The 13,522-nt window shown below is 46.1% G+C and overlaps 1 protein-coding gene across 1 annotated transcript; it reads right to left on the bottom strand.

The window, feature by feature from the left end:
- Nucleotides 1–2,632: 2,632 nt before the first annotated feature.
- On the bottom strand, nucleotides 2,633–13,064 carry gdf6a (growth differentiation factor 6a). The gene is made up of 2 exons (XM_043688023.1): nucleotides 12,605–13,064; nucleotides 2,633–3,533 (listed from the first exon to the last, which is right to left on the bottom strand). Exons 1-2 carry the CDS (start codon nucleotides 12,999–13,001, stop codon nucleotides 2,650–2,652), a joined length of 1,281 nt encoding a protein of 426 aa, XP_043543958.1. The 5' UTR covers nucleotides 13,002–13,064; the 3' UTR covers nucleotides 2,633–2,649.
- Nucleotides 13,065–13,522: the final 458 nt, after the last annotated feature.

Below are 13,522 nucleotides of genomic sequence, written 5' to 3'. Positions count from 1 at the left end.
TACCAGGTGAAGCGTAATGTTCGGCCTGGGTTGTAATGTACTTCAACGACTTGGCATTAACTATAACGTGGAGCTCACCCTGTGAATATTTCCAGCAAAGACAAAAATTCGATTTGAACAATATACTTCCAGTCAGGTAGGAACCAAACAGTGATCTGCTGTTCCTTCTGGCTGAAACCAAAACTGGAATAAGCTGCGACCCATTCCTAGACGGGTATCTGCAATGTAAATGTACCCTTGTCCTTATCAATTGATAACTGACCTTTCAAGTAACTAATGTCGTCACTGTTTTTTTTTCCTGATATGTTTTTGAAGGCCGATTAAAATACAAATGACAACGAATTTATCCTGCACCGATATAACTGAAAATAGACAATGCTACCGGCATCACACGGAAAATACGTGAAATAGAAAATATCTGGAAAAAAGTGGCAATTTTAGAACACCCTGCTGATAATTGCTGTGTAAGTTCGTTCACTCAAAGACTGTGAAGGCTGTGTCTATCGATTGAAAAACGTGCGGGACAAATCATTTAGTCCCACTCATATGTTAGCTACAATATTTCTTGCTTCTATTTAGACTATTTTTTTAGAAATGAACTCAGAAATGACAAACAAATCGATCAAATTAAAATTTAATGATACAGCAATATTGAGAATATAACCAGTAAGAAAAAAAAGAGATCTATTTACGCCGGACTATCGGAAAAGATTGAAGTGAATTTGCCAAATTTCTTTAAGTTCAAAACATTGTAACATAATCTGAGGTAGACAATGAAAGGCGTCTCTCTATCATGGGCATAACAAGAATTAAACATTATCGTTTATGATTTTTAGATTTCGGGATGTCAGATACATGTTTGGCGTTTAAAACCCTGTGCAGCTCGAATATTCTCATTTTAAAAATATTAGAAATATCACAAAATTCAGAGTGCATACAAAGATCTATACTTTTTTATACTTAATGTAATGTTAACTTCTCCATTTTGCACATTAAAGTCTCGTTTAAATACACAAATATGTACAACACAACATATGAACAACAGTGCATCAAAGCTAATGTGCATTTTTTTTATACATACGGTCCTGGGGTCGATTATTTCCCCCACCTCCTAGCTGCGGAATCGTGCAAGCCGGCCAACTTCCAGTTTGCAACGGGCGGGGGAGCTTACCAAGCAAGTGGTGATTCAACTGAGCAAGGCCTCACTAATGGACAGAAGGGCCCTTGTTATTTTTTGAAATCCTAATTCAAGCAAAGCAAGGCTCTCCAAATGTTTTCCCATTGCGATCGCCGGCGGAAGATAACTATTTGTACAAGGGTTTGCTTGTTCCCAGGTTAAATTTGTAAATACTGTATTGTCTAGAACTGGTGAAATGCTACCCAGCCCATTGTTTTTTTTTAAACTGTTGCTTTATCAAGGACAGCAAATGCGTTTTGGTCATTTCCAGAATTGGTCCTCCATCCTATTCCGCCCCCCTCCGCCACCCCCGTCCAAAACCCCCACTACTTTTTTTTTGCAGTTTTTAATCACACCGGGCATCTTAGATTCCACCATAGATGTAATTACAATCTGCAACAATTGCTTTTGGCCGTCGGCTCTTTCTGGCTGGTAATCTTGTCGGAATGTCAGAAGGCGGGAATAACCCTCTTTAACAAGAAACCTGGGAGAGCGGAGCCATTCTCTCCTTTCATTAGCTTCAACTGTGTTTGTGTGTGTTTGGTAAATTACCCTCACTTTTCAAAAGGTGAACGAGATCAGCAGATAATCGCGGCGAAAAGGGAACAGAATTTTCCTTCCAGTTTTGCCTTGTGCTGGAGGTCCCATTACTCTCCGCATGCCAGCCCATGAAAGGAATTGGTCTTAAGGTGTTCCCCATCTCCCTATTCCGCCCCCTCCCCCCCCCCCCCCCCACACACACACACCTTTCAGCAGGTGCCACCCGGCTTAAACCGCGATTAGAGATTGAGTGAATATTACCCTCCCTCCAGCCCTCTTCCATCCGTACATGACTGGCATCATCCAGAGGGGGTTAGAGGGGGTCGTGTGTCCTCTCCCCCTCTCCCCCCCCCCCCCCACCCAACCTCCAATCGTACTGAATGATCCTTCAGCAACTTGCATTGATATTATTCTCTAAAAGATGGGGAGATGGGGAAAATGCGGCAGGCGATCACTAGTCCGTAGAGTGGGTAGGAATACATGTGGAAGGACTAACCATAATTGCTGCGACCAGCACTGACTGGTTTGCTCAGATTTGAAGGACTATTTTTTTCCACCTCGGTCCTCTGTCTCTGCCAGTAATGTAGCCCCTTTTCTTGCTGGTAATATGACACCTTATAGTGTGTGATAATATCTGGGTGCAGAGGGGTTAGATATCTCCTTACAGGTAAATTATTAAATGACTGGTATAGGAATAAATTACAGAGAACATTCTGGAGTGTTTTTCCCCCTCTCGCCTTCTCTCTCTCTCTCTCTTCCCCTGATGTTTTACTTGCAAGCACTGGTGACAGGGCCACAACTATTTGAGAACATGTTCAATCGCGGCTGTGCTCCACCAAGCGACCAGCCCCACGCTCTCCTCAAATACTCCACCCGGGAAGCTCGCTTTTCCCCCCCCCACCCCCGCCCTCCCCGGAACCAGGCCCACTCTGCTACCTGCAGCCGCACGACTCGACCACCATGTCCTCATACTGTTTATAGACAACATTGTTGCCTGCATCGATGTACAGGATGCTGATCGGACTCAGCTTGGTGGGCACGCAGCAACTCGGAGGCGTGGAGTTCGGGTCCATGGAGTTCATGAGCGTTTGGATGATCGCGTGGTTGGTGGGTTCAAGGTGGGATCTGAGCGGGAAGTCACACACCCCCTCGCAGTGATAAGCTTCATAGTCTAAGGGCGCTATTATCCAGTCATCCCAACCCAACTCTTTGAAGTTGACGTGGAGAGGTTTTTTACTGCACCGGGACTTGGATTTCCTGCCGTGTCGCTTCCCGTGGCGGCTTGTAAACGCGCTCCTCCTCCTCCTCCTCCTCCTGGCGTGCAACTGGAGTTCGCCGGCAGAGCCCTCCGAGGATTTGATGTCCTCTTTCATCTCGCTGAAGAGACTCTCTCTTCTTCGAGTCCGAGTGAAAACCACCAGCAGAGCTCTTTCCTGGGACGCCCTCCCCTTCCGACCGAACCCGAGTTGTCTCAGGTCAATATCCCGCTCGCCCTGGCCGGATGTCACCTTCAATTCAAAACAGAACTGGGCGGAGTGGGAAAGCCGAAGTGTCTCCCAGACATCAAACACCTCCCATCCTTGTGCATCGGACTGGTGAATGTGAAGGCTGCGGGACTGCAGCAATTTGGACGGCTGGCCCTCGCCCAGGCAGGAGTACAATTTCAAGTCGTACAGACCTGACAGCGTCGGTCGAAATTGCTCGGGCGTTTTCCTCAGTAGCCTCAGTTCGGCCCCGACTAATTCCTCTTTGTTCGACAAAGCTGCGACATCAAACAAATATTGTTGCCGCTTCAAATGTGAATCCACGGCATCGTCTGTAGAAAGAGGGGGGTGGAAAAAACACAAGTCGGTCATTAAAAGGCTGGATGTAAACTCGAGTCGTTTTTTCGAAGGCAAGGGGATTTCTCTCAGTGAGAAAAGCTGATATTTTCACTTACGAATCTTATCACAGGCTCCATCACTGGCAGCCTCCGCCCCACTGGACTGAATACAAACAGCCCTCTTATTTTTTAAAAAAGAAAGGTTTATACCCTAAGTTACCAATAAAAAGGAACACTGATTTATATTCAGAGGGCAAGCGCCGAGTTACCTAACGCCCTGTTGCCCCATGAGTTCAAGGAATGTCCTCTTCAAGATGTGAAAAACGCTCCTGACGCTAATGAGATAGGAATCGCTAACACTGAACCTCACATCAGCGCAAAAACATAAGATTTAAAGTTACTTTCAACAGAAGCTGCACATTTTTATAGCTCGAATCTGCCTGGTTCGACATTTCTAGAGTAATAAGCTCGCAAAGGACATGTTTTTGATGTAATGAACGCATTGCCATTTTAAATTCGGATCCGATTGTGGGTGGCTTTTCAAAAGGCTGAACCACGTATTAAGGTTTTTAGATTATATTACCTACAGTGTGGAAACAGGCCCTTCGGCCCAACCAGTCCTCCGAAGAGAACCCCACCCAGACCCATTTCCCTCTGACTAATGCACCTATTGCTGTGGGCAATTTACCTGACCTGCACAGCTTTGGGATTGTGGGAGGAAACCGGAGCACCCGGAGGAAACCCACGCAGACACGGGGAGAATGTGGGCTGGAATCGAATCTGGGACCCTGGTGCTGTGAGGCAGCAGTGCTAACCACCGAGCCACCGTGCCACCCTTGTTAGGAGCACGGCAAAACAGGATGAACCCAACAAAGCTTTCCCGGGACTTTTCTCAAACTTCCAATAAAACTTGCATATGACAACAGTTTATGAAGCTGGAACCTGACTATGACTTGGATTTCATATTTAAAGAGGCTAAGTTTTCGCGCGAGTCTTTGTGGGCTGTTACTGATGTCCTTATCAATTTACTATTCCTGGCTAATTTTTCAGCTTTGAAAACAGAAATCGCCGGATGAGGGGTGGAAAGATGACTGGGCCCCAAACATTAACTCTGATTTCTCGCCACAGATGCTGCCAGAACTGCTGAGCTTTTCCAGCAATTTCTGTTTTGGTTTCTGATTTCCAGCATCTGCGGTTTAATACTTCAGCTTCTTGAGCAGAAATGGAGCGGCCCAGCATGTTGAAGTTTTCGTGCCTAATCCCTCTGGAAGTTGTGGTACTCTGTATTTGATATGTTTCGTTTGTCTGTGTCATTGCGGTTGAAACTTTGGAGATTAAGTGTGTTTTGCTGAATGGGCCATAAAGAAACAACGCTGACTGGGGAGTTCCCCACAGAAATAGCAGCCAATCCTTATCCAAATAATCTGCCGAGGTAATAATTAAAAGGGTTCAATTGTCTTTACCTCCCAGACATGGACATTGTGAATGGTCGACATTGCTAAGAGAAGCTCAGCTGGCGCTTTAAAAGGTCTTGCAATCCTAAATGATCAAAAATATATCTAATGTGTATGGAACAAGGAACCTCCAGTATGTACACCTCCCATTTAAGCCATAGTACAATTTCTTATCCATATAAGAACATCTATCGAAGAAGTGTTTTAATATCGGTTGCAGATGTGCATTTTAACACGCACACCCCCCCCCCCCCCGACCCACAATCACTCCAGAGAAATCACTGCACAACCCCTTGTAGTCGGAAATAATGAGTCATCGCTCAGCCGCCTGCATGTGGGACGATCCAGTTAATCGGTATACAGGCACCAAAATGTCGGTCCTACAAAAAATAGCAATGAGTAGTGGTGTTGAGTTTATTTTACAAGAAATCACATTGGGCTGGAAAAGTGAACTTACTTCTTCGTTTCAAAGACGAGTTTCTCCAGAACATTAGTTTTAATAGCTTAAGGTTTAATTCCCAACACTTGCAGTATTTGCATCAGAAAGTGCTTGTGTGTGTGTGTGGGGGGGGGGGGGGTGGGGAGGGGTATAAGGAGGCAACACATTCATTACAAAGTAGATTCAGAAGGTGTTCAGCTCAGTGTGTTGAAAATCAAAGCGTTGTATTTTATAAAAACCCAACATCTTCAATTTTGCACTACATTTGAAACTTCGTGTAGTGATTCCCCCACCCACAAATTTTGAGAACATTGTAAGAACTCGAACGATAGAAGTCTCTGCTCCCTCAGTATCTGCTTTGATGACAGATATCAATGACGGATAGGGAAGCTCTCTAAGTGATATCACACAACAGCTGGATGGTTATACCGACATATTGCTCCCAGATTACGAGTACAATGCTTTTATGCATAAATTCTCGTCTCCGAATTCAAAATTTGTTGTTTATCTTTGCTGCTATTCAGAGACGTGATGGATTAAGACACCTGTGTACTCAAGCGATTCAGTCATTTCACTAACCCAACGTCCGACCACCGACCCCCAGCTGGGTGCTCGGTTCACTTGGACCGCAGGCATTCGAAGTGAAATGTTCAAAACCGAGACCATTATTATTAACAGGGGCACTTGTGTGTCATATTGGGGAATTGTCTGTGAGCCCTCCTTTCCAGAGAAGAATCAAACAATACCACGCAGACCGACCTCTGCCAATTTTAACAGATTTGAACCAGATGAATAATTCCATGTTCTTGTCTACAATGTCACACTTTAATTGAGAAAGCACTTAACATTTCTTCATTCATGACCGGTGCCTGTCCGTGTATTCGTTCCCCATGTTTTCTAAATTAAAGAACCACACCGCCCCTCCCCACTCCATATTGCAAATATGTTGTTTGACGTTTATAAATCCAACTTCTCGCTTTATCGGGACCTTTTAAATTCAAATCTCCTCTAATTATTACTTGCACAATATATTTAACAGGCAAATAACACCAGAGTTTATTATAATTCCCAAGGAATAGTACTGTTAAGATTGATTTCCCCGTACACGTTCTCCCCATTCCCTCCCTCCTGCTCAGAGAGCCGTGGTCACCCTCCCTCCTGAAGTTTTCCTGTCATGATCAGGTTGGCTGACGTGTGGACCAGATTATGTGGCCAAACCGTGAGTGTGCATACATCAGGCAGAAAGACTTGTCAAGCTTTGTGAACCCAATTCATCCCTTCACTACATCAGTTCTGTCACGGAACGGAAATAAACTTCACTTTTAAAACAAAAGGATGGCTCCTTCTTGGTATTATAGAGCTACAGAGAGAGAGAAACATTCACCTTCACGCCGACAGTACAGGGGATTCCAGGCGCGGTATACTCCACATGGGCAATGGATTACATTTCCTGTGTGAATATCTGAGATGTTTTGTGTAAATCTACAGAAAGCCAGTGTCTGAGATGGGTATTCACAAAGAAACCTCCACCTGGCCTCTGTGGAGCACTCCGCTCATTCTAAACCAGAGCTTCTTCATAGAGTGCTACATTGTCCTTCCCTGAATTCGTTTCAACTTTTTCTTTGAACGGAGAGGAGTAGAGTTGGGCTGAAGCTGAGTTAGAACATAGAACATAGAAGAATACAGCGCAGTACAGGCCCTTTGGCCCTCGATGTTGCGCCGATCCAAGCCCACCTAACCTATACTAACCCACTATCCTCCATAGTTAGGAACAGACACGAGCAGGGTGTGAACAGGAGGGTTGAAACTTTATTGCTGGAACAGCACAGCAGGTCAGGCAGCATCCAGGGAACAGGAGATTCGACGTTTCGGGCACAGGCCCTTCTTCAGGAATGGCCTGTGCCTGAAGAAGGGCCTGTGCCCGAAACGTCGAATCTCCTGTTCCCTGGATGCTGCCTGACCTGCTGTGCTGTTCCAGCAATAAAGTTTCAACTTTGATCTCCAGCATCTGCAGACCTCACTTTCTCCGTGAACAGGAGGGTGTTGTGTCGAACTCCTGAATGTTGCAGACTGTCAACAATAACTGTTTTGTAGTCTAATGTACCAATAACAGGAAGTATTTAGATTTACTAATATAAAAACAAAACTTGACAGGATATCAGAAAGATAGTAAGCAGCCTAATGATTGTTATTTTATTATTCCCAAATATGAAGATGTTATATTTTTCACTGTTATTTTTGTAACTCAGGATACAAGGTGAATTCGCAAAAACCCATGGGAAATATGGAAGCTTCAAGCAGAATTCAGCACATACGGCTGTAAAGTGTTGACACCTTGCACATGACTAATTAAGGGATGGGACAGGTAGATCCAGCCAAATGACGAATGCCATGTACAGGTAATGGAAGATTGGCTCCAGGGAGCTGCCGCTGGCTTCTCCAAACACTGACCGCGCTATTTAGTGCCATCCACAAAGCCTCTCCAAGACAGACAATGGGGTGGAGACAGGTGCTCCATATTCCAGTCCGTGAGTTTACCTCGGCCTTCTTTTGTCATGTTTTGAAGTGGGGAAGAAACACTGAACTGAAATCCCAAAGAAGTGTTGTCCACTCAGACATAAAGACAGCACGCCAGACCCGCAGCACTTGCCTTGTTCCTTGTTGCTACGACAGGATTGGATTTAATAATTAAATTTACTCTCCAACCCCGGAGCGCAGACGACAGTCTGAAAATAATTAAAAGTGCCTTTTCGCTGCAGGTAAATTAACAGTGCCATGAAAAGTAAGTTGTTCTAATTGTAGTTCTGTCTACTGTACTTGCTTCGTTCTACGCGTATACTTATCATCTTCTATTTCTATAAGTCTGCCATTTCCCAGTCTATTTTCCTGATCTCACGCATCCCCCCAAGTCGGTAACAGGCTTCATTGTAAACACACGGTACTGCCCTTAAACAACACACTGCGCTGAAATGGTTTCCCTTCTTGAGATTGGCTCCGGCCTCTATAGTTCTCCATCCAGCACAGGAGCGGACTAATTTAAACCACAAACCAATCTGCATTGTGCCAACATCGATTCTGGTCTCGGAGTGTCAAAGGATTGAATGGTGCTAACAAACACCGTGGAATAAGCAAAAGTTGAATCCCAGCAGTTAATCCTCGTGAAATCTTATATTAAACAAAATGGTGTATGTCGTTAACTTGCGTTGACAGGGAGGGAGATTTGTGAAGTTCTGGTTTACATAGAGTACTGTCAGATTTTATTTTTACTTCTACCCTGAAACGCTGGGAATTGTTTCAATATTACAACCCCCGTTCCAAACTGATAGAAACCGTAAACTAAATGCAGTTAAAATTATGCGCAGTAAATGCGAGATTAAAAGGAAAGCGACCTCGGAAAGAGTCATCTATTAATCTTTCGTCGAGTTTCTTCCGTTTAACCCAATTATGTAACAGCAGCGTTTCCATAAAATACACATCTTAAATATTTCTATAATGTACGCAAGGGCTTTGCTTACCGAAGGTTCACGTTTGGACTTGGTCGGCTGATGCCACTAATCGCGTGGATATCCCCTCTCCTTTCACTTTCCCTGAGCACTGTGTGATATTAAACTTAGATTGGAACCTTCTGTTTGGGCAGTTACTTTAAGCGTCTGTTCCACATTAGTGCCTTTTTTTATATGGTCCTCAAACAAATCGAATACAAGGTCACCAAATAATTAACAGTTTCCAATTCCCTCTTCATCCATTAAAATACTTCTCTACTTATATTTCATTTCCCCAAAGTCTTAAACGTTTGTAAAGACAACAGACTTCGCGTTCAGTCCTACGCAGTGGTGAATTAGCTAGTGGTGAAGGCTTCACTCTTCTGGTTAAAATACAACGTCACAGATTCTGAAAAAACTCGCTGATGTTTCAGGCTCTGCGGCTTCCCAGTTTCGTGTTAAACGTGGCTGTGCCACACTGCAAACGAAACCTGGAGCACATAAAGGATTTGAAATCCAACTAATGATGTCTTTAACCTCAAGCAGACAGATGCAGCTCTCTAAAGTAAACCATTATCCCGCGTTGGAAGACGCAATCACAGATTCGATTATGTGCTTCATTCACATAGTGACACACGGCTGCACATTATCGTTATCACCAGTGCTGTTAATGAGGCCGGTGAAAATCACCTTTTGATTTGTTAGATGTCGCTGGTAACCCCAGCGTATTTTCTTGAATTCCTTCCCCCCTAATTGTCATGTTGTACTCTGGAAGTTCTAATGCTGGGGTTACCGAGGCCAGCGCTTACCATCTGCGTTTTAATGAGTTACTTCATGTGCCAAGAGTAATTTTTCTACATTCAACTCGTTCTTGTCTGATCTTGCGACCGTAACGAACGATGAACTCGCATACTTCTCCAGCCCTGTCCTTTACCACTTGCGTGTGTGTGTGTGTTTTAAAATGCCCTCTAGTCTATTAACTTATTTCTAAAACCGATCTAACTTTGTGAATGCTCGGTTGGAACAGAAGCAGTCGATTAGAAGCTGGCACTGAAAGGGTTTTTTTTGTTGTTAAAGAAATGACTTCGTTGCTAAAACGTCTGTTCAGTTCAGATCCAGCAATTAATGCCTCGCAAAAGTAGCGATCACGGAGGGTGGTGGGCAATAAAAGAAATAACTTTCAAGAGGAACGGAAGTGCTGTTGAGTTTTGGGGATTTGCCATTGGCTGGGCCGGGTCATTATGGGAGAACAGACAATATCTGATATGTTGTGACATGAACACTCAATTAGATCATTGAGTTCAAATACTCAAATCACTGTCTTTATGCAAAGCAACCCTCCGAAGGTCCAGCGCAAGGTCACAGCGGTGACACATCAAATCACATCAGCGAGACGGCAGAGGCTGTCAGCCCAGCCACTAGCTTTCTCTCGCTTGTTCACAACAAACAGGCCCAAGCCGAGAAACTACCGCCAAGTTAGACCCCAGTCGGCTTCAGAACCGCAAAGCTGCCTCCCGCATTTGAACGAGTTTTCCGTTTATGATGCCAAAGGAACTTAGCTTAAATAAACCTATTGTTTCATAAAGACAACTGTGAGAATGTTCCGGCTCTGAACAGGTTTGTCATCGGTTTCCAGTTAACAGCACATTTCCCAACATGTCCTGGACAGCCCAGACAGCAGCAAATTGATGTTCCTCAGAAATGGTTCAATCGAGGAAGATTGTGGTTTTGAACCAGTTTCCTGTGAGTAGAAAACCTCCCCGCCGAGGTAAATGGGAAGAAGGTTCCAAGGGACGCACTGATTCATACAATCCTTTATAGGCTTCACGTTGCAATCTTGAGACTTGCTTTCTGATTTGTCCCAAAAACCAAGATATCGATTAGCCTTCAGGGGTCTTGCTCTGTCGGTAACAGCCGCTCTGTATATCTCGTGTAATAGCCAATATCTATTAGATTGGCTGTAGGAATCTTCCTCCCTCGCCGCACTGTCCTGCTCCTTGTGAAGAGTTGCGACTAATTTTGTCGCTCTCACCACTTTCGCAATCACACAAGGCGGACAGTGAGCGTGGGCTCGAAAGATTAAAGCCGCGGTTGACTTGAGTTGCTTGGGGCTGTTAAAGAGGGATGTTGCTGAATATCCATAAAACCGGTCTTTCTCAAACCTTCTGAAATATCAGTGAATCTCTGAAGGTGGTTTCAGACCTCTGTTCAGGTGCTCGGAGAGCTTAACCAGCTCCTCATCTCCAATCCTGAGTGCTTACCCTTACTCCTGGCACCATTCTATTTCTGGTTCTTTCACTGGGAAACACGGCGGGAATAACCTGATCGGACAGGTAGGCTCTGCGCCAGCCAACTGAGCTCACCCCAGAGTGAAGCCACACTCAAAATCTTAAAGACCATGTACCTGGAGCACCCCTCAAGGCAAGCGACGCCAAATTAAAGATCACAACGAAATAAATTGAGGTGATTTACACAGTTCCCTTTCCAATGGCCAATCAATTGAACGAAAGTTGCGGGCGGTGGGGGAGGTAGATCAGTGTTCTCCTCCCGTTCAACACAGAACACCAGACAAGTAATGCCAAAGGAGGGTCTATGTCACGGATAATAGGGCAAGGACAGCATTTACAACCGTCATTAAAACCTAACATCAATTAGCATGTTATTAGTCACAAGTAAACGTCAAGCTCGGCTCCAAAAACATTTCCTCATTGTAACCAGTTCTTGAGGGAAAGCAAACCTGCCTGGGCTGTAAGGGAGGTGTGGTTTTGACATATTGAGAAATGCACCGTTTAACCGTGAACCGATTATCAACCTGTTCGGAACCTGCAGCTTTTTCACAGTTGACAGACAGTAATCAGCTTTATGAAGCATCAGTCGATTCACACCCCCGTGTCACATCGCCAGCTTAATAGCCGCGGAACCAGCTTCTAGCTGCTGCTTTCACTCACCCCCCCCCCTCCCCCAGTGAACAAATCAAACTCACAGGTTTCCGTCTGAACAAAAACCATGATCGAACACGATCTTTCCGCTTCACGTTTTGAGATGAGTTGTGAGGACTCACAACTGGTCTGACTGTTTTGCCAATTGTTTAGAGTATGGAGCAGTGCGTGCCGAGGGAAATAAAAGGACATCAACTCCCACAATGCGTGTGGATCGCAAGGCAGGTCATCCTCATATCGCAACTGCAATGATAACGCTCCAATAAATGCTGGTGTGGAGCTGCTTTGAACCCTGTTGGTTTTAAGGGTGAATTGTAAAGTGTTTTTCAAACTATTTTAAAACCAAGACACGACAAAATCAAAGACCGTAGGAGGAGGAGGGAGTTACTAAAAAGTGGTCTTCGTTTCCACAACATCCTACGTTTTAAGTGCTCTCTATTGTCTCCCCCCCCCCCCCCACACACACACCATCCAGCCCTCTGATTTAATTTTGTGAAGCTAAAATGCGCAAGAAATTGCCAGCAGTCGTTGTCTCTCTCCCTCTGTGCTCAGTAACCCACTACAGTACTGGATTCCAGATGTGCACAAGCCGTTTCTGTAAAGTGGTTTACCGCGGTGCGGCCAGTTTAAAAGATACCATACACATCACCGAAAGATATGAATTTTCGATCTGATGAACATATAAACAAGGGTCAGACGGACGCACGACCCGGTAAAGGAGGCGCCAGGGGGTTGTTGGGGTTGGACCAACCTTCAGCTGTGTCCACGAAGCCGGTGATGGCGTTGGCTGCAGACCTGGAGGAAGCTCGCAGCAAGCTGGCGTTGGTCCCGACTCTCTCGGCCGCCGACTCAGCCGTGTAGATGGACATCATGAAGTGGTGAGGGACCACGCTGTGAGCTCGGCGGCGGCGGCGGCGGCGGCGGTGGTGGTGGTGGCTCCGGGCGGCGGGCGGACCGTTCTCCTTCACCAGCAGCAGCTTGCTCGCCCTGGTGTCCGTGTGGCGTCCCGGGCCGCCGCTGAGTCCGGTCCCCGGGGAGGAGGAGCCGGGAGCCGGGGACAGCGCTGCCGTCTCCACGCCCTGTAAATCCCACCAGCAGCAACAGGTGACCGAGCAGAGGAGCAGGGCAGCGGCTCGCAGCGCCTCCATCCCGCCCGCTGCGGGATGTGACAAACCACTGCCGCTTCAGGCGCCCGCGTCCTTTCGACTGGGTTTGAATTTAGAGATAGAGAGAGAGGGAGAGAGGGAGGGAAGGAGGGAGGGGGCTCTCGGCGCGCTGCCCTGCCCCTCACCGCTCCCTCATTGGCCCAAGCCCAGCGCTCTGCCCTGCCCTACCCGGTCCCCGCCACCAGGGGGCGGGGAAATTATCCCTCCCCACCATTCCTTCCACCTCCCCCCCCCCTCCACCCCAACCCTCAACTTTACTCCCACCACCTACCTCTGAGGAGAGGGGGGGGGGGAATTGCAGATCCTAAAGCCCCTAAAGCCCCTCCCAACCCTCCTCATCAAGATTAAGCAAGCAGACCTCTTCAGTTTCCACAATCGCCACCCCCCCCCACCCCCACCCGCCAATACACACATACACATCCCCAGAAACACACTCTTTCAATCCACTCCATACCCCAACGTTACACCAGACCGAGTCCGTTCGTCCAAATAGGTCCTTCCAC

This window comes from Chiloscyllium plagiosum, chromosome 4, assembly GCF_004010195.1.
Source record: "Chiloscyllium plagiosum isolate BGI_BamShark_2017 chromosome 4, ASM401019v2, whole genome shotgun sequence".
NCBI lineage: Eukaryota > Metazoa > Chordata > Chondrichthyes > Orectolobiformes > Hemiscylliidae > Chiloscyllium > Chiloscyllium plagiosum.
The sequence above is the reverse complement of the archived record's forward strand: the minus strand, read 5'-3'. Positions and strand labels throughout refer to the sequence as shown.